The 19,805-nt window shown below is 42.4% G+C and overlaps 1 protein-coding gene across 6 annotated transcripts in view; it reads left to right on the plus strand.

The window, feature by feature from the left end:
• REPS1 (RALBP1 associated Eps domain containing 1) overlaps positions 1-19,805 on the plus strand; it is a 748,137-nt gene that overhangs the window by 663,171 nt on the left and 65,161 nt on the right. For all 6 annotated transcript variants that reach the window (XM_069234311.1, XM_069234314.1, XM_069234310.1 and 3 more), the window contains one exon: positions 14,450-14,589. In XM_069234311.1, the coding sequence (XP_069090412.1) occupies positions 14,450-14,589 (140 nt within the window). The remainder of the gene's footprint in view (positions 1-14,449; positions 14,590-19,805) is intronic.

Raw genomic sequence — 19,805 nt, forward strand, 5'->3', positions numbered from 1 at the left:
AAAAAAATATTCAGATCTACATGCTTCTTTCACTTGAATAGCAAATACATTGTATAACTGTGAAATACTTAAAAAGCAATTTTATAGTAATCAGATAAAGCAAAGGTTACAAAGCTGAACATTAATCATAGTAAGTTAACTCCTCAGTATACGAGAGTATGGCAACCAAGAAATAAGCTACACAAAGAAAATCAAAGTTTGCTCGCCAGTGCAATCTGAAGAGACCTTCACTACTGCCACCCAAAAGGTTCTACGATTCCTGCGGAGTTGTTTCCACTTTTATAATGCCAAAATTGAAATAGTCCTCTCTCCTCTTATTCTGAGGACTTTGTGAAGTAGACTCTAAGTAGCTCCATGCCATCCTTTTGATATTTGTGGCACTATCGTGTTATTGGAATTGGCATGGAACTGGTATTTGGCATTTTAAATTTGAGAGATTAGGATTTAGGCCTTCTGTTTTTTCGACAGCTACCTCTTTCAGCACCATTATCCCTTGTGCGTGGGCCAAAGCTGACTTACTGTATATATCCAGCTCATTTAGCTCTAAATCTCCCTCCAGGCATGACAGTCGGTATTGCATCACCTCCTCGACACAAAACACCTTCCTTAAAGCCTTTCATAATACCTCCCATAATATTTGCTTCACTTATGAGGCAGTCCCCGGCCTGTAGAAGTCCTACACAGCATCCTTTATCCACAGACATTGTTGATTTAATAGCCTTCACGCTTCGTGAGGGCTTGGAGAGCATACTACTTTCTGAACCTTAGTGCCCCAGGGAGACTTCATTCACTTAACCACTACTCGTTAGCTGCATAGGCCTCTTTCATTGAATAACTCATACAGTCGCACAGTAGCAATGCCATTTTCTTGCCCTAATAATCTTGATGTCTTTTATCGTATGTCGTGCAGAGAGGAGCAGGAAATTTACCTCTGTTTGCCGGTGTTTTGGCGGCAACAATCAGGAGATGCTGCAAAGTTCACTTACTGACTGAGCATACTTTCTTGCTGTTTTGGCTTTTACAAAAAACACGTAAGCCATGGTCTAAACAACAACAGTGTAGTTTCTTCATTTATTGTATAAAACACAATGCACAATTTGTCTTGTTGAAGCGTGTCATGAATTTCCCTATCACCAACCCCCCTCCCTTCTGTGTATGTGCACAAGCCCCCGTGCTGCTTCTCACCAATGTTCTAATTCAGTTAACTTGCCAGTTGTTTGGGTCTCCTTTTTTCTTAATAAACATCGTTTTACCTTCTTGCTTCAGTGCTACAAGCAGCCACAGTAGCCCTCGCTATTCTGCTTTGTTGATCCGAAGGCAGGGCCTTGACGTAGTAATGTTAGTCGCTATTACGACTCCAGCCCCGCCATGGCTTGGCTGGTGGGGAAAATGATCCTAGGGCTCACTGCTAACACACAATATCCTCTGAAGCTGCGAGGGTTGCACTCCTTAATGTTCTTCGTCGAAGCTGCAGGGCCTGCAGAATCTCTGTAACAGATGTTTCCGAAGTAGCCAAACGTTGCGGAAGTAGCCATAATGCGATTGAGAGGTTACGAGGAGGTTACGAGGAGTGCTGTGAACCGGAAGCTACGAGAGACCTTGCTCAGGCTGTGCCATCTCGCTAACCTTCCACCTGTCCTGCTCGCTGTCATTGTGGGAGCCTGTTTGCTTCCTTAAAGTCACAGAGCTGTGTTTCCCTCCCCGCTAGGCTGAATGTCTGTGAGAACAGTTTACTGTTCTGTTTTAAAAGAGAGTAAATATAAGATTTGGGCAACATTGCTGCTATATTTGTATACCCAAATCGATTGAATTTTCCTAGTGGAATTTCTTTTAGATTTTAGTTATTTTTTAAATAAAAGATAAAAACAGAAAGAAAATATTGCCTTAACACAGTCATTCTTTTTTATATTTAGATGTTTTATTTTGCTCTGCTAAAAAAAGGTTTTTAGCGATAATCCATATGCATTGATAATTTCAGTGTGTATGAATTCCATGACAATGAACTGATGTGACAGATAAGTAATATTTTTTTGTACTCTATAATCAAGGCTTTCCACATCACATTACTTCCTGACCACTTAAAATGAGTTCTCACTCAGGAGACAAGCCAACCAACTTTTCTTTTTCCTGCTTTTAACTGCTTGTTCATTAGCAATTTCCCATTCCTCGTCTACTATTTAAACCAAGCTCAGTTGTGTAGGCAAGTGGGGAGAGGGGATAAGAGATTGGATTTAGGACTGTGATGAGGAAGCTATGCGCTAATGAAGATTATCAGTAAGGAACCTAGCTGTTCCAATATTGGCTGTGGGCCTTGCTGTCGCACACTTAAAACTCTTGCAGATGTTACCAGGCTGTTCTTATCCAAATGAATAGATGCACACCTATTTACTGCTTAATTTGTATTCAAGTCAAAACTAAACTAACATTTCTGAAAGTTCTGTCTTTAAAGCCAAACACTGATCCTCTCCCCCCTTACATCCCACAAGAGAAGGCAGGTCACAAATATGGGACTGCAGATGGACCATCTTGCATATATCCCTCAAGACTAGTTGTTAAAACTCAGTCCAGGTGACTGCTGTCCTTCTGGTAGATCATCCTTTACAATTGATGGATAGAGGAAACTTCCACCACTCCCATATGTCTTACTTATATCCAGATTGAACTTGCCTGCTGCTGATCATTGAGGGGTTCTGCTCTTTCCTCTTGGGTTGAAATGCAACAAACTGGGCATCTGTGGACCCCAAGAATGCACTTAGTCCAAGACATAGGAAAGCATGAGGTGCAATTCTAAATAATGCCACTCCTGCTCCATTTGAGATAAAGGTCTAGGATATGCTGGGCCGTACTCTGCTCAACATGAAAAAAACAGTCCACTTTGACAAAACTATTGATATCATGACTGTCTAGAAAATAGTATACACATGGTTCCTGATGCATTTTAGTGTTACTCTTACAACTAGACTGAGCTGGCATACCACCTTTAGACTTAGAATTGAGAAAGGAATATCAGCAAGTCATTAAATTAGAATGGAACTTCAGCATCTTGTGCCACAGAGAGGCCAAACCCAGGCAGCACTTTCTTATGGTGTATGTAGGCTACTAAGTTCTAATATTTGTTCCCCAAATAAGTCTGTTTAAACCATCCAGTTATGCCATATTATATTAAGGACTGGATAGCGATGTATTACCAGTAGTATTGCCTTGCAACACACTGGGTACCTTCCTAGTTTGATTTCTGTTTTCGGGCTCCCATCTGTGGTATGAATGTGGTTATCTTACCTATGTGTTCTTGATTGTATTGCTTAGTATGCGTAGCTGAAAGTTTCTACCAATTCAGGTGTATGACATGTTAAGGAGTAGTATGTGCAATGAGGTATGTTTATCATGTCTTAGGCTATTCATTTATCTCTTTGAATCAGTTTATCTGAGATTTTGGTTGGGTGTTTATTTTGTTGTGTCTTGGATAGATGTATTATGTTCGAGACATATGTGGTTGTAGGTACACATGCTTTGCATACTTCCGACATCTAGTTTTGGGCCCAGATGTGAGCAAGTTGTTTTTCTTCGAAGAAGTCTTGCGAGTCACAAGGTTTTGTAACTCCTCTTTTTGCTGGTAATGCGCATGGGCTTCGACTCCATTGTTGGATTGTTTTCTTTCCACCGTCGCATTTGGACGTGTGCTTCTGTGCACCGGATAGAGGCCATCGTTGGAACTCTTTCGGTTTCCCTCAGTCTTCTTGACCATCAGTATTTTTGTGTTGAATGCTTATCCTTTTCTTCACTTCATTTCAGCTCAAGTGCAGCACCTGCCACTCTTTCAGATCTAAAACGACCCTCCTTGATAGTCAGGCCTGAAATTTTGAGCTGTCATTGAGGGGTGGCGAAGCTCCGATTGACCTCTTTGATGCAGAAGAGCGTCCGGAACATCATGCAAGGTGTCAGCAGCTGACAAGTGTTCCTTCCAGAGGACAATAACAGTTCTGGCCTGGAAATCAAGTACTTACCAGCTGCACAGAAGGTCGTAAGTACATAACCTCCCCTTCCTCCATACAAACCCCACATCGAGCAGGCCTCCTCAAAATTCTGTGCAAAAACCCACGTGCATCAGAAACAGTCCATCGGCCCACCACTGCCTTCGGGCCATGGTAGGCACTGAGCATCAGATATAATACACAACCCAGCTCAGCACCAATAAAGCTACCCAGTCTGTAGCTCTGCACTGACTTCAAGCAAATTATCAGCAACAAAACTACCAACAGCACCAAAGCCTTCATCGCGGAAGACAGCTACCACATCATTCGGCGCCAAAACAGTTGAGCCACTTCTCCATCGGCTCCAGGAAGAAATGGATGCTCATCAAAGACATTTGGCAATTCATCCCCAGATGGGAAAAATCATTACTCAACCACTTAAAGCTGTCACACATCCACTGAAAAACAACTTTTCTTCCAGGAAGCATCAGACAAAGCTACAGTTTCTGCAGCAAGGAAGGAAATGGACAAGATCACCAGCCGACTATGTGCACCTCCACCACCAGCCCAGCCTATGCAAGAACCACCTTCTGCACACACCTGACATGGAGAGTCCACTTTTATATACACCACAGGGGTCACCCCTTCCGTTCCACAAGGAATTATAGGGTGAAGAACTTACCTCCATATCACCAGAATTAGACCCACGGGACACCAGAAGACACCGACCGTGATCTGTACCTGGTTCGTTCATCCCCCTCCAGATGATTCTTCCACTTACCAAGAGGTAGTTGCTAGAGCAGCAGCTTATCATAAGGTCCCTCTCCATTCTGGCCCTATAGAGGACACTGTTTTTATTTGAAACACTCTCCTTCATGCAGCGCAGTACGCAATACCTCCCTATGTTAAAAGGTATATCTTCTAAGATCTTGTCATAACAATCCCCCCCCCCCCCCCCCCCCTCCCAAAATACCTTTGAGGTCAACTTCCACCAGAATCTCTTGTTGTCCATGGACCTAGAAAAAGGGCTGACTCCCAAATAACAGGAAAAGCCCCACCTTACAAAGAGCGAAAAAGACTAGACTCAGCAAAGAAGAGGGTAGTGTTGCAATATGCTAACCATTGGTAGATTTCCAGTTCTGTAGGCCTCCAACGTAGGTACGACAGCCACACGGAATGAAATGAAGGAACTTCCCCAGTAACTCCCTGAAGAACATTGTAATAGAAGGCATGAGTTAATGTCTGAGGGAAAATTGATTTCAAACACTACCATAAGATGCACCTTTGATGCCACTGTCACGGCAACTTGGGGCATCAACCGGAGCCTCCTTTTTGGATGCCACACATAACTGCACCTAACAGGCTTTAAACCTGATTTTTAGCAGAGCTTGTTTGCACTCCCGTTTGATAGAAAACGTCTTTTTGGGTTTCAAGTAAATCAAATATTGGAGACAATTAAGAAAGACGCTGAGACTGCAAAGGCAATCGGCGCACAACAAACACTCACTTTTCGTGGTTTCTTTTGCCGCGCACCCTAAAGTGGAGGATCCATACAGGTTTCCCCTGAAACCTCCACAACAAACAATCGCCCGCTCCACCAGGCAGCTTCAAAAAGGGGTTATTCCAGAGGATCCTACAGGGAAAATAGTTAAAGAGGGAGGAGGTAAAGGTCTCTCCCCAAAAGCTGCCCTTTCCACATCAACCAAACCCTGACTTACCACTCATGCCCCCCCAATCACAAAACATCTGGCAGGGGTTGAATACAACAGGTTCTACCCATTTGGCGGAGCATCACGTCTGACAAGCGGGTAGTGGGCAGTTTACAGAAAAGTTATTGTGTGTAATTAACTACCACACCCCCAACAGTACCACCCCTGAAACAGATTCTCACTAGAACACACAACTGCTCATGGAAGAGGTACAGTTCCTCCTTCTGAAAATTACCATCCAAGTAGTACCAACTCAACAACAGGGGTTAGGAGTGTACTTCCTTGTACTTTGTAATACTCAGAAAAGTTGGCTTCCTCAGGCCCATTTTTAAACTAAGGCCTGTAATTAAATACATTCACTCAGAACATTTCCAAATGGTCACCCTTCAAGATGTCATACCTTTTCTACATCAGGGATAGTTAATGACCACACTGGACCTGAAAGATGCATGCCTTCACATACCAATATATCCTGTGCATTGGCGTTACCTCAGGTTTGTGGTTAATGGCAACCACTATCATTTTAAGGTACTCACCTTTGAAGTCACTACAGCTCCCCAAGTTTTCACAAAGTGCCTTGAGGTAGTAGGCACTCACCTATGAAGACAGGGCTTTCACATCTTTCCTTATCTAGATGATTGGTGGCTCATCAAGGGTTCCAACCCCACCCCCAAGCTATGGAGCAAACACACTCAAGTCACTTTATATCTTCTACATAAGTTAGGATTCACAATCAATATTGCAAAATCCCGCCTCCAACCACAACAATTTCAATCCTACTTGGGAGCAATTCTCAACTCAGAAAAAGGGTTGGCTTATGCCAGTGTAGCAGTCTTTTCAGAGACTCCTTTTGCAATTTCAACCAGACTGCCTGGTTACAGCCACAACAGTTACACATCTTCTAGGCATGATGGCCGCCATTGTGTCTCATGCATGACTAAACATGCATCCGTTGCAAGAATGTCTAGGGCAATATTATTATCCAGCAGAGGATCACTGTCAAGCTGTAGTGTTGGTCAGCTACCAAGCTTATCACTCTCTCCTTTGGTGGAACAACAAAAACAAAAAGGTAATGCATTGTAGGGGAATTGGTCTGGAATGTTTGCTATGCTTTTCCTTCACACCCCCCTCCCCCACTGCGATTTCTGGTTCTACGGTTAAGGCAAACATCCCTCACTTTCATTCTGGTAGCACCCACTTAGGCTCACCAACCATGCTTCATGACACCCCTGAAACTATCAGTAGTTCCTCACGAGAAACTCCCAGTCAGGCCAAACCTTCTCCTGCAGAACCACATAGAAATGCACCACCCATACCCCAATTCATATTATTAGGATATCTTAAACTACCACCTGAATGTATGGCCAATGTCAAAGAAGCACGTAGGCCCTCTACATGTGCATGTTTTGCAGAGAAATGGAAACTTATCCACTGTTGTCACTCAAAACTAACTGACCCTATTTCACCAGATGTACAGGATATTGTCTGCTACATCTGCAGAATTATGTAATGGCATTTACTTCTATCAGGCTCCACCTTGCCACTATCGCAGTTTATCTACATATGCCTTTTTTTTAAATTCCAGTTATCAAAGCCTTTATGTAAGACTTCAAAAAGGTAATCCCTCACAAACAAACCCCCTCACCCCCACCTCCAGTACCATCATGGAACAGTTCTCACTAGGCTTATGGGTCCCCCTTTTGAGCCTGTTCACTCATGTCCACTTGAGTTCCTTTCTTGGAAGGTGGCTTGTCTAGTCACTGTTACTTCCTTACAGTGTGTTAGCAAGCTCCAGGCATTAACCTTAGAAGAGCCTTTATTTCAGGCGCACAGAGACAGGGTTGTCCTGCGTATCTATCCAAATTTCCTTCCTAAAGTGGTTTTGCAGTTTCACCTCAACAAATCGATAGAACTCCCAGTGTTTTCCCTCAACCAGGCCCTGCTGCAGAAAGGGCTGTTCACACACTAGATGTCAAATAAGCTCTCATGTGCAATCTAGATAGAACAAAACCATTTAGAAAGAATCAGCAGCTATTTGTTGCTTTTCCAAAACCTCATAAAGGGAAGGCCATTTCCAAAACAGGTATTCCCAGATGGATTGTCTAATTTATACAACCTGCTATGCTAAATCAAAGATACCAAACCTTCAGATCCCTCAAAAGGCTCACTCCACTCGCAAAAAGGTAGATTCTGTGGCCTTCCTAGGGAATATTCCAATAGCTGAATATGCAAAGCATTTATTTGGTCCACTCCACACACCTTCACAAAACACTGCTGTATGGATGTGTTCGCTCAACAGCAAGTCAAAGTTGGCAAGGAGTGCACTTTTTCATCTACTGCAGGACCCACAGGTTAGCCACAGCTTTAGGGAGGACAGCTTTACTGTCCATGTACAGCATGTGCATCTACAGCCACACATGCGTCAAACTGAAAATGTTGCTTACCGAGTAGAAATCTGTTTGTGGCATGTAGTGCTGTAGATTTACGTGCTCCCACCTTCCTCCCCGGACACTTGTGGCTGTTGCAGTAATCTTTATATTCTTTTACGTTTTCCTTTTTCGCATGGACATCCAGCTCTACTTGGCTTAACAAATTACTCCATCCTCACCCGCCTTACGGCTGAAAACAATCTAACAATGGAGTTGATGCTCATGCACATTACCACCAACAGGAGTCTTCATCAAACTTCATGACTCAAAAGACTTCTTCAAAGAAAAACAACTTTGGACAAGTCCAGGCCCAGCACTAGATTGTGTAAGTATGTGCAGCATGTGAATCTACTGTACTACATCAGGGATGCGGAATTCCTATCGCCTGACACACACCACATATTGTTTGGGGTCAAGGGCAACAAGTTTTCATGTTTATTTTGTCCTTGGGACAAGTAGGCCCAACCCCCCGCAGCACAAACACTTTGGCTGCCAGCGTACAGGGAAGGGAGCTGTCTGCAGTTGAGGTAATATCCATAAGTTAATGCTGTTCGAACTTATATTTATGGTTCATTAATGGAAAGCCTTCATTGTTAGGGTGAGCGCTGTAAATAAACGTTTTAAGCTTACACTGCATTACTGACAGTGGTTCCAGTTAAAACATTTTTTTAAAAGTGTGCACACGTTTTAAAAGTTTAACAAGAGGGTACATTTAATGCTCCCAGAATGCTCTCCGATTGGATGCAAATATTTTCAGAAACATGTAAACAAGAGTGATTATTCTTTGCTTTCAAAATAAAATGTTCAGAAAAAATGCAAGTAGGAAAAAAACGTTTTGTTCCGATGACATTTTTAGGTGCTATTTCTTTGAAGCCTCATCAAGAAAAATACATTGATGCATTCTGGTATTTACAAATAATATTCGTAATGGAATGTCAGTGTAACCATTTTCAACAAGATTATGGGGAGCATGAAAATAAACAAGCACTGGCAAAGCCAACGGATACAACATTTGTTTGTGAGTGTTTTGGTTTCGGCAGTGCATGTCTTGTTTTTATATGGCTTTTGTAACACTTTTTTGTTGTGGGAGCCTCCTGTCCCTCGCCATTGTAACAAAAAAGATTTTGATCTCAAAAAGCACACATTGCCACCAGTAGCATAACAAAGGCCCACAGCCCCCCTCAGCACAGCACCTGCTCTGAGTGAGTCTGGACACAGGGGGCCTCCATGTTCTTTGCAGGGGGGGGCCTCCAGTTTTGTTACACCACTGATTGCCACAGTAGTTCCTCGCACTGAACAAAACTACTTTGTGTGCCAGTATGCTCCTTGTTTAAGAGCAGAATGCGATAGAGAGAGAAATAGAAGTTTAATAAAAAATAAAATGTCTTTGTTAACGCCTGACCTAATTAGGAGCCCAATTCCTAAAGAAAGTCACAAGTGCACCCATGGTATATGTCTTTGAATTAGTGACTTTCATGAATTCACAAGAACTTACAGAAGTTGACCAGGAAATATTTGTGAACTGCATTTTAACATGAGCAAATATGTGTGAGTAGATTTGCTCATGTGAATCTATTGAGTGTTTACAAGTTCACTTCCCCTTTAACCACTTTTTTCCCAACAATGGAAAAGAACTTCTACTTCTGCCATTGTCCCGAGTAAATTTCTAACCTTTCGCATTATGGGAAAAGATTAGAGAAGAGTTGGCGAGAATCCTTAAAACATGAAACTTACTAGGTTTACAGACTGAAAGGCATTACAGCCCTGGAACTATTGCTTACTACTTCCTCCAGCCTGAGTGTGTAGATCTGCGAAAAGGTGGCAAAATAAGAAAATTCTAGACCTAGGGGTTGAAATTACAAGTATTCAAGCCGTACTAAAGTAGTAGCCCTGGCATAATCGGAGAGGTTATTATCTGAGCTCTTACATAAGGAGATTGCTGCCATAATTTGTCGTCACACTAAGTGGCACCAAAGGGACAAGTAGATTTTTTCACAGGACAAGTAGATCTAAGAAGCAACCTGTCCCATGGACAAGTAGATATTTTATTAAATTCCACACCCCTGACTACATGCCGTGAACAGTTGTCAAGTGGGTAAGTAACAGTTTCCTTTCTGCTGAGTGGAATGGAGTTGTCAGTTGAGTGAGATCCAGATGTGCTGCCTCTAATCTGTTTTGGTGTAAATGGCTTGTTTTTGTAGCCTTCTGTTAGAGATTGACTGTTTAATATGGTTGGTTTTGTTCTGAGCTCATTGATACTTAACTAAATGCAATATCCAAGATGTGTTGTTTGTGTACTCTATTTTCTGTCTAAGGTGTTCTGTTGGATGTTTGTTACCAACTGAACATACCTTTGTAAGTAGAGCAACCTTTATGTACCAGATGCATCATCACGGCTCTGCATTTCAAGTACAGTCCCAAGAAGTGTGCATGGTGTGTGCGCTGCTCGGAACTCATCAACACATGAAATATTTAATCTGTGTTAGTTTGATGTTCAGAATAATATCTACTATGTTTGATTACTTTGATTTTTGTGCTGTTGCTAGAAGAGTTCTATTGTGAGCACAGCCATACTCCCCACGTACATGGTTTTCCAGTTGGATGCAGAGCCTAGAAGTATAGATGGTCTGCTCACATCCCTGTTCCTTACCTCACCTTGTCTCAACTCTTCTTACCTAATACACATGACACTCTGACTTCGTGGCTCTTGCAACAACTCCGTTTTCTCAGCCTAGTCTGATCAGCCTTCCTTTATTCCCACCTGGGTGAAGCCCTTTGTACCAGCTCGTCTCATGGATGGCTGCCCCGTGTATTCCTTTTCCCATTCAGTTACTCTTCCCAAAGTGCCTTCCAAATCCGATTATCCCTAGTACCTCTCCATTTTTCAGTGCATGACCAGCAAATCAAGACTCTGGACAGTGCTATGAAGGGTCGCGTAGTACAAAAAAAGGGCTGATTTCAGGGGTTTTTAAAACTCTGTACTAGCAGTATTTTTAAAAGGTACCTAGTACTAACCCCAGTATTCCCTGCTGCATAAACAGTGATTGTCCAGGCCAAATCCAGATGTTTAGTCATTATGCCAATTGTATAGTGATGACCCCATTTAAATATTACACACGCATCAGGCTGGCTTACGCGTCTCTATCCACCAGCTGTGGCTAGGGCCTGACAAAAGTAGCTTCCATCACCTGACCCTTCTTATTTCCCTGGCGTGATAGCATCACTCAAGCAAATGACTATTCTCGTGTTCACACTCACTCAACAGTTCTTCTTTGACATCTGAGGTGGAGAAGACAGGCTCACCTCATCTCTGCATGCAGTCTTGCACTCTCCAACAAGCATGTGTAAATAAGGTTGGTGTATACCTCACTGACTTTGCCTGAAGGCGTGCATTAAGTTCTTATACTGTGACAAGGAGGCCCAGAGATGTTTGGCAAAATAGAGGGATGCATCTTGAGGATGTGAAGCTATCTCCAGTTAATTGCAACTAACCAGTTAAATTGAACACAAACCACATATGTGTCACTATCAAAAACACGTTTGTTTATTTAGGCCAAAGAACTGCTTCATCGCTTTAAAGTGAAACGTAGCTTCAGTAGCAGCCGGAAAGAAGGTCCCCTAAAAAGATCATTTCGTATTAAAGCTAGCAAACTTCCTTAATGTGATTTCATAAGAGAATGACTCCTGTCCTAAGGTAAGATGTAATTAAGTGATCAGCTATAAACTTCCAACCAGAGATTCATTGGGCCTGGGAGAGGTTTGTTTGAATCACTTGATTGTCAGGTCCTCTTTATCCAGTATAGAAATATCAGCATCATAACTTTGGACCTCATTGCTTCAGGTCACATAATGTCGATCCTTATGGCACTACAATTAGACTAATTTTTGTGCAAGTGGCAAACCAGACATCCCTAGAGAGTCTCTGCATGTAAATTAGTTTACCTGTGGGACTGTCAACTCCCATTATGTTAACATGTATATCTTACATTGTATTTACTGGCTCTTATCTCAAGTATATTGTACACTCCTATTATTTGTACTCACATGTAAACTGCTCTGCTTTCCTGGTAGGTCTTTTTTGTGCTTTTTGAAACTGCAAATAAATAAACAAATAAATAGTAGCTGTAAGTTGTGAGAGAACTAACTGATAGTTCAGTGATTAGGTTGGATACTGACTTGCACAGGACTTTGACTGTGTCAGCTATTGCCAAAACAGAACAAACAGGGGATGTTACCACCAATCAGTTCAGTGGCACACAGCCCAAAGGATTGGAGGGCTGAGTTAGCCCACAGGACCTGACTCTATAACCCACATGTCACTAAAACTAGTGGATAGTGTTTCCCCTTCTGAGCTATCTTGCAAGATATTATGAGGACCAAAATGCTTAGAGAGCATAAAGACTTTGCATAAAAGAAACCTCTATACATATAACCCACCTTGACCACATAAATTCCTCAAAAGTCCTGAATTTAAGGTTGTACATTTCAGCTCCTACTCCACCCCATCCCCAGAGACATTGCTAACTCCCTAGAGGTCTCCATGCCCTAGGCATCACCGAATCCTAATCGAAGGAGGAGCATGCTGACATCAATTACAAGACTCCAGAGAAAAAGAAATGTGTGACAGAACATGCTCTCTGCACACTGTGAAGGCTTTGTGCCTTTTAGTCTGTTGTCATGGGTACCTATATTTATTGACATTTCTGTAAGGCTGTCTGTATTTGTGTGTGTGTTTGTGTGCATAGGTTTTAATATGTTTGTGTGAATATCTCTGTTGATTCAGTGAAATATATTCTTGTAGTCGTGCTGTCCATGCTCTTATGGTTTGGGATTTTGCATGTGTGCATTTTACACAAGGCAAAGCGACTGGGTTTTTCCGTGCCTGTTTTGATCTAATTTTTCAGGTTTTTATTAATTTAGTAGAAATGTCTTCTTTATATAAAGGTGTTTAACATGGCGTACTGTAATCTGTTCTAGCAGCTGCATTTGACTGTTATTTTAATTAATCATTTAATCTACATTCATTGCATTTATATACAAGGGAAGATAAGTTTCTCTATACTTTGAGTTCCACTAATGGCGTAATGATATCCATGGTTTCCGTATTAAATACAATTCTTCAGTCAGTGGTGGGAGACAGTCAAGCATTATAACAGAATTATCCACAAAGAGGGCTTTTGTTGAAGACGCATGAGACTTGTTTCCTAGGCTTATGCCCATGAAAAGGAAAGTAAAATCGAAATACAGAATTGAAGATCAGGCTATGCTTCTGGTAAAGAGAAAAATTGCAGTGAACTGGGAGTCACCCTGCAGCTTCAGAAGTAGCACATTGGCTCTCTGACTTGCTGAAAGTGACCAGAATTAAAAATACCTTCCTGAGCAACATAAGGTGGCGAAAGGGCGGAGGTAATGATCGAGTCACACAGAATTGGAATAAGTATGCATTAAATTTACCTGAAAGTAAATCTGATGACATACCATATAGGAAAATGAGGAAGGATATCAAGATACACTGTAGGATGGTTTACAAAAATATACTTGTACTTATATGGTACTTATATGGTGCTCTAGCTGTCGAATGCACACACTTTGGGAACATCTGAGCAGATGTCAGAAGTCTAGGAGTAAGATATATATATATATATTGTCCAAGAAAACATGGACATATACGCCATAGTGCTTATAGATATTACACATGTTGGATATGCATGATTTAGTTTGTGTATAGACAGCAAGGCCTAGGTTCCTTTACTTAGGTCAATGAACGTGCAAATTAATGTGATATTGGAAAGCGTAACACTTCTGTTTTGTGCATAAAATCAATAAAGAGGATGGGGGAAAAAGTAAAATTCTTCCCAAAACTGATATAATCACCCTTGTAACTTCCCATTCTGCCCAAACATAACTGAACCTATTCAATATATAGCCCCATAAGTGAATTTAGGGATAAACACAATATGGGTGAGATCTTTGAGAACCCTGCTAGAAGCTCACTGAAGTTGTGCTCTCACAAATATTTCATTAACTGCAGTGGTATGGGCTACTGAAAGACTTGCATATCTTGAAATACCCACCATTTGTTGGTAAAAGGAAGTTTGAGACCTATGTATTGAGAGATGTACATAAACTACTGCCTGTGCATTGAGGTCTGAGCCTTACATTGTAGAATGTAGAAGACCAGGTGACATCAATCCAAAAATACTAAACCTGGCTAGTTACTGAACTTTGTGGATAGGTTTTGTTGCCAATTGGTCAATTTAGTATAATTTGTTTACATTTATAGGTTTTTGAATATTTACTGCATACCTATGTTGTGCTTAATGTTGATCTTTCCCAATAGGTTAAAAACAGCACACCTCTTGCTCCACCACCTAAGCCTGTTCGTAGAAGATTAAAATCGGAGGATGATCTTAAACCAGAAGTTGAAGAGCTCAATCAAAAACCTAGTGCTGTTGTACCCCCTCAGCCAGCTATTCCTCGGTATAGTAATTGTGAATGTTATTTACAGTTTTGTGATATAAATGTTAAAACATACATTTAACACGTGTAATTTTTAGAAAACCATTAAAAAAGTTAAAACCCAAACCAGCAAGGATCCTTTTAGGGCTGTTACCAAATCTGTGCAATAATTTTAGTTGTCATCGTATTATTTCCTGTTTCTTAAGTCCACAGATAGAAGTTGGTTGGTATACGTCTCTGTGATACTTTAAACACATTAGTTGCTGTTTCAACTTCACCTCATTAAAATGTGTACATTGCTCTGTATTCACAGGTATATTTGTTTTTTCTGAACCCTTATTTTAAGAACTCAGTGCTGACTTGGCTACACTGCAGAGCTGACCAATGTCATAAATATCACTTATTATTTTTCATTGCTGAAAAGCACAGAGCTTCAGGCTGACAGGCAGCCTTTTGTAATTTAAGCTTTTGCCATGATGGAGGTCCACATTTTTAATGTTAAAGCAGTGCTGCTTTTAGTTTTTACTCTTTATAAATTCTAAAATCAGACATAATGTTCTCAGAATGTTAAATTGTATTCAGCAAATGGTTTGTGTATCTTTGATCGGGTCATGCACCATGATAACCCAGAGTAGAGACCACATTTTCTGATGGATACCTCTAATTGCAGATTCCTTATGTTAGAGTATGCCCCAGTTACTAGACCGAATCTGGAGATTTTTTGATAGCAGTGCTCCCGCACCCTTCTAGTTGTTTTTATGCATCTCTGTGTTTGCTCCATACTACTATGGACGTGTTTGGGCCTAGCTGCATAGAAGCTTGAATCCTGCACGCTTGGAAAAAAAAATGGTGTGCTAGGGAATGATCCTACCTCTGAAAATGACAGGTTTCTAGCCATCCCACTACAATAGGAATCAGATATTGGTCACAGACCACAAAGGGTGCGTCTCTGGTGCCTGAGCTTGGGCCATAACACTAAACCTTGTGATAAGAGTGTTCTTATGCACTCAAAGGTGATCCAAGATCGGGAGTCAAAGTTGTACAGTACAGAACACTAGAAGAAATTGTGCCCTTTACTAGATCCCGCTCCAAATCACGGGCCCAGAGCCACTCCTGCAAACATTAAACTTTGTGCTTGAAGTCCTCTGGTATGTCTGAGAACAAACACAAGCACCAGAAAGCGATACAGGTCTAATTCCTGCCAGTCTGAATTCAAAGAGTAGGCACAACGGTGTCACGATGTAGCATTTCTTCAAGGTCACCAGCGTCCAAAAATAATTATTCAGTTGGTCCCCACGCACCCCAAGTTTCCTGGATCCATCATCGACCCTGCAGCAGATGGGGGCTTTCAGAGGCCATGCTCCAAAGTTTCAGTGTACTTCCGGCTCCTTGTAGAGCACCTTTGGGCCCCACAGAGCCATAGAGGCCCCAGGCATGTCCCTCTATGGTGCAGTCTGTCCCCTAATTACCTATTAACAGACTAGTAGAGACTCTGATATAGACTTCCGCTCTGGCCCCCTGATCCACACTGGTCCCTGCTGCCCTGACGATAGTACCAATGACACTTGTGCTGGAGTTTGATGCAGTCCAGATGCCTAGGTGGGTTCCCAAACCAATATCACCCAGAACTCGACCAGTGTTATCATAGTAGATTACTAAAATGCAACCTATTGTCATGCACTCCAATTCTAACCCTTTACCTTTACGGCATCACAGCTATGAACAGAGGCTCCACTATATTTTTTGGCTCTGAATCTCATCATGTACCAGAACAGGTGCACCCCTTGATATTGACTGTGAAATGATGATGGTGAAGAAGATTGTGCGCTACCCTGTCATTATACTGATCATGCCTTGTACCTTAATTTACAGAACCCCAATAGTTCTGATACCTCTCCTGAGATGGAGCTTAATTCCGCACATGGGCCACCAACTGAAGAGAGTGCCTCATTTGCAGTTGCAACTTGGAGGGCCAGCTGAGCTGCCAGAAGTACAGCTGCCCTCCTTTGAGACTAAACCAAATGTTTTGACAGAAATTCTGCTGTCTGGGCCAGCAACGTCTGAGACCCTACTTTCATGTAATGATGCCCTCACAGATTCTCTGAAGGATACTTGGTTAAAACCATGTTCTTGCCTGCCTGTTAACAAGCATGTAGCCATACTTCATACACCAGTGCCCGTTGACTCTGATTTTCTCACCAAGCACTCCACGTCTGGGATCGTTATTGTTCAGGATTCCTAATCGCTATAGAAAATCCAGGAGGATTGATGCATATAGTATATCTACATTTTCTTCAACCAGTCTGGTGCAGTGATCTGTGAATGGAGAATGCCTACTAGGCGTCAACATATAGCCTGTTTGGGCATGGCCAGTGAGGTCTTGCCAGCAGGCCCCACAGGGTCTTGGGATTTCTTGGTCCATACAGTATATGATGGGCAGGAGGCAACTAAGTATGTTATTCGAACAGGTCTGAATTCCATGAATTGCCTGGACAAGGCGATCAGTACAAATTTCTCCTTTGTAGACATGCCTGAATTAATCCATCAACAGGCTCTACAACAGTGTATAAGCCTCCTTAATGGCCATGCAGTTTTGATCAATTTCATCACTTCAGAGAAAAGTCGGACTTCTCTTTGGAACTCCTTAAAAATTGCAGAGCTACAGTGCGTTCCTTGGGACTTTTGACCTCTACCAAAAAACATTCACGCCAATTTTGGAAGTTCTGGGTCGATTCCAGAAGGCTTGTATATAGATAGACACACTTCACAGCCTGTGCTGTGGCAAATAAACAAGTCATTTGGATGTCTCCGATGCATGCCTGGTTGATGTGTGGTCCAGCAGGGACACTAGTCTTCCAGTTCCCCATGATCTCTACACTAACCAACAAACCAATTTAGTTAGCTCTTGGAGGCGCACGCCCAACAAGTGGGAGTCAGGCTTCAGCATTCTCTCCGGGGTTGGCGATACATCACATCAGCAGATGGATCTTAGATTGTTTAAATAGGCTATGCCTGCCTTTTCTCTCCTCCCCACACAAAGTCCTTGGCACACCAGAACAATTTTCAGAAAAACATCAGCCCATCCTGCTTCACAAACGTGCCTGTTGGTGTCCAAGGATGCCATAGAGAGGGAAAAACAGAGGTTGTTACTCTCGCTATTTTCTTTTGGCGGTATTTCCGATTTGGGCCTATCCTTTACCTTTGACCCTCGAATGTGTGATCCCAGGATGTCTCATGCAGAAGGAAAAATTGAAAATGTTCATGTTGGCTCAAATCCTGTCTGTCTTGGATCCGGGCAACTCAATGGTGTCCTTGAACTTGCATGGCACATATTTTTATACATCTATCCTAAAGTGCTACAGGCGTTAACTGCAGTTCATAGGGACCAGTGGCATTTTTAACTTACACTGTGGTCCCCTCCGGCCACACCAGTGCCAATCGGGTGTTCACTAATGTGATGGCAGTGGTTGTTGTGCTTCTTTGGCGGTTAAGAGGCCCTGTATTCCTGTACCTTGATGACAGGCTGCTAAAGTCAGGTTCACTGAAGTCAGTTGTGGACCACATCCAAACGACAGTGGAACTCTTGACATTGATGGAATTTACTATAAATGAATCCCATCTGAGGCATTTTTGGAGGATTCAATTAATTGGGGCACTCCTGGACAGAATACCGTCCAGCTTTTTCTCTGCAGCAGTGAATCCAGAATGCTCCGACTCGGGCCTTGGTCCTATATCATGGTGTAAGTGGCTCTGACGCTTGTTGGCCTCTTAGCACTATGCATCCTCAACTATGCCACGTGCTTTCCCTCAAGTTCTTTTGGGCCCAACAAGGAGGCAGTCTTTCCAACACCATCCAGGTCTCAGAGGAGACAGTCTGCGATCTGCAGTGATTACTGATCGAATGCAACTCCAGCAGCATACCCCAGAAACAAAAGCTGTGTAGGAGAGGATTCTGTTGCAGTGGATAGTCCTCTGTATTAAGATCTGCTGGGCGCTAGCTAAGAAACAGCCCCCAGAGGATCTGAGTCCATTCAGCCAGGGCTAAGGCTATTACCGCTGTGTTGGCAAGTGGACTTGCCTGTTCTTGACATCTGCCAGACTGCAACCTGGGTGCCAGTGTACATGTTTATGTATGACTGCTGCTTTGGCAGCCAGATGAAAAAGGAAGAACCCTTCGCCCACTTGTTTCTGCAAGGCTTTTTGGTTTAAACTGACGTCCTCCTCCTCCTCCCCCCAGCCCCTCTTCTCCTCCTCCCCCCCCCCCTCCCCCCCCCCCCCACACACACACACACACACACCCTTTGTGAAGTATTGCTTTGGTATCTATTTAAAGGTGAGGAATCTGTGGATAGAAGTTTCAATCGGAACAGCCACCCAGCACTAAATAGCACACAAGAGCACAGTTGCAAAACATTCCGGACCCAGTCTGGTTGTTGGGGGATATTCAGTAGTTGAGGTATCTGTGGTTACGTAGAGTATCCACCCCAAAGAAGGTTACCAAAGGTAAACAACTTGTCCTTTGCTGCTAAGCTTTCCAAAATCAACCAACTTATTTGTGCTATCTGCACCTTCCAAATCAGATGACTTTTTTACCATTGTGTAGAATTATATCTTTTAATGTGATTTTGGATTTTTTTTTTATCTTGCCAGGTTGTTTTAGTATTTCTATATTTTTGTTAGCATATACAAAGGGTTACATAGTTACATTTCTTTTTCTACGATTTAAAGAGGTACATTGCACAGGCAAGTAGAAGAAGCACTCTATTATAGTAGATATGATACAAACATCTCATTTGTTATGGGTGTTCTCTGAAGTTTGTTGTGTACAGTGAAGGGGTGCTTCCAATTTCTTGAAGCCCCTCTGAGACATGAGAAATTTAATATTTACATTATGTGACTGTTACTGTGGTTCCTTTCTGTTCAGTCCTGCTCTTTGACCGGCACCCCTTAGAAAGCCTGTCTAAAATAGTCTTCCAGGCTGTGCTAGAGTGACATCATAAGCGTTCCAGTGCTGTGTAATGGTAACATGGACAAATTGGGCACAAATCTCTTTCTGCAAAGTGGCAAGCCCCCTACCCCCATCCCCCCCCAGCAGCACCTATCACCTTTTCCTAAGCATAGTGGAGATTCTAGTTCTCTCCTGACAAACTTTCATATTTTTTGTGGTTGAGGCTGTGCTAGAGTGACATTAATAAGTGACCTTTCAGCTTTCCAGTGCTGTGTAATGGTAACATGGA

This window comes from Pleurodeles waltl, chromosome 5, assembly GCF_031143425.1.
Source record: "Pleurodeles waltl isolate 20211129_DDA chromosome 5, aPleWal1.hap1.20221129, whole genome shotgun sequence".
NCBI classification, from domain to species: Eukaryota; Metazoa; Chordata; class Amphibia; order Caudata; family Salamandridae; genus Pleurodeles; species Pleurodeles waltl.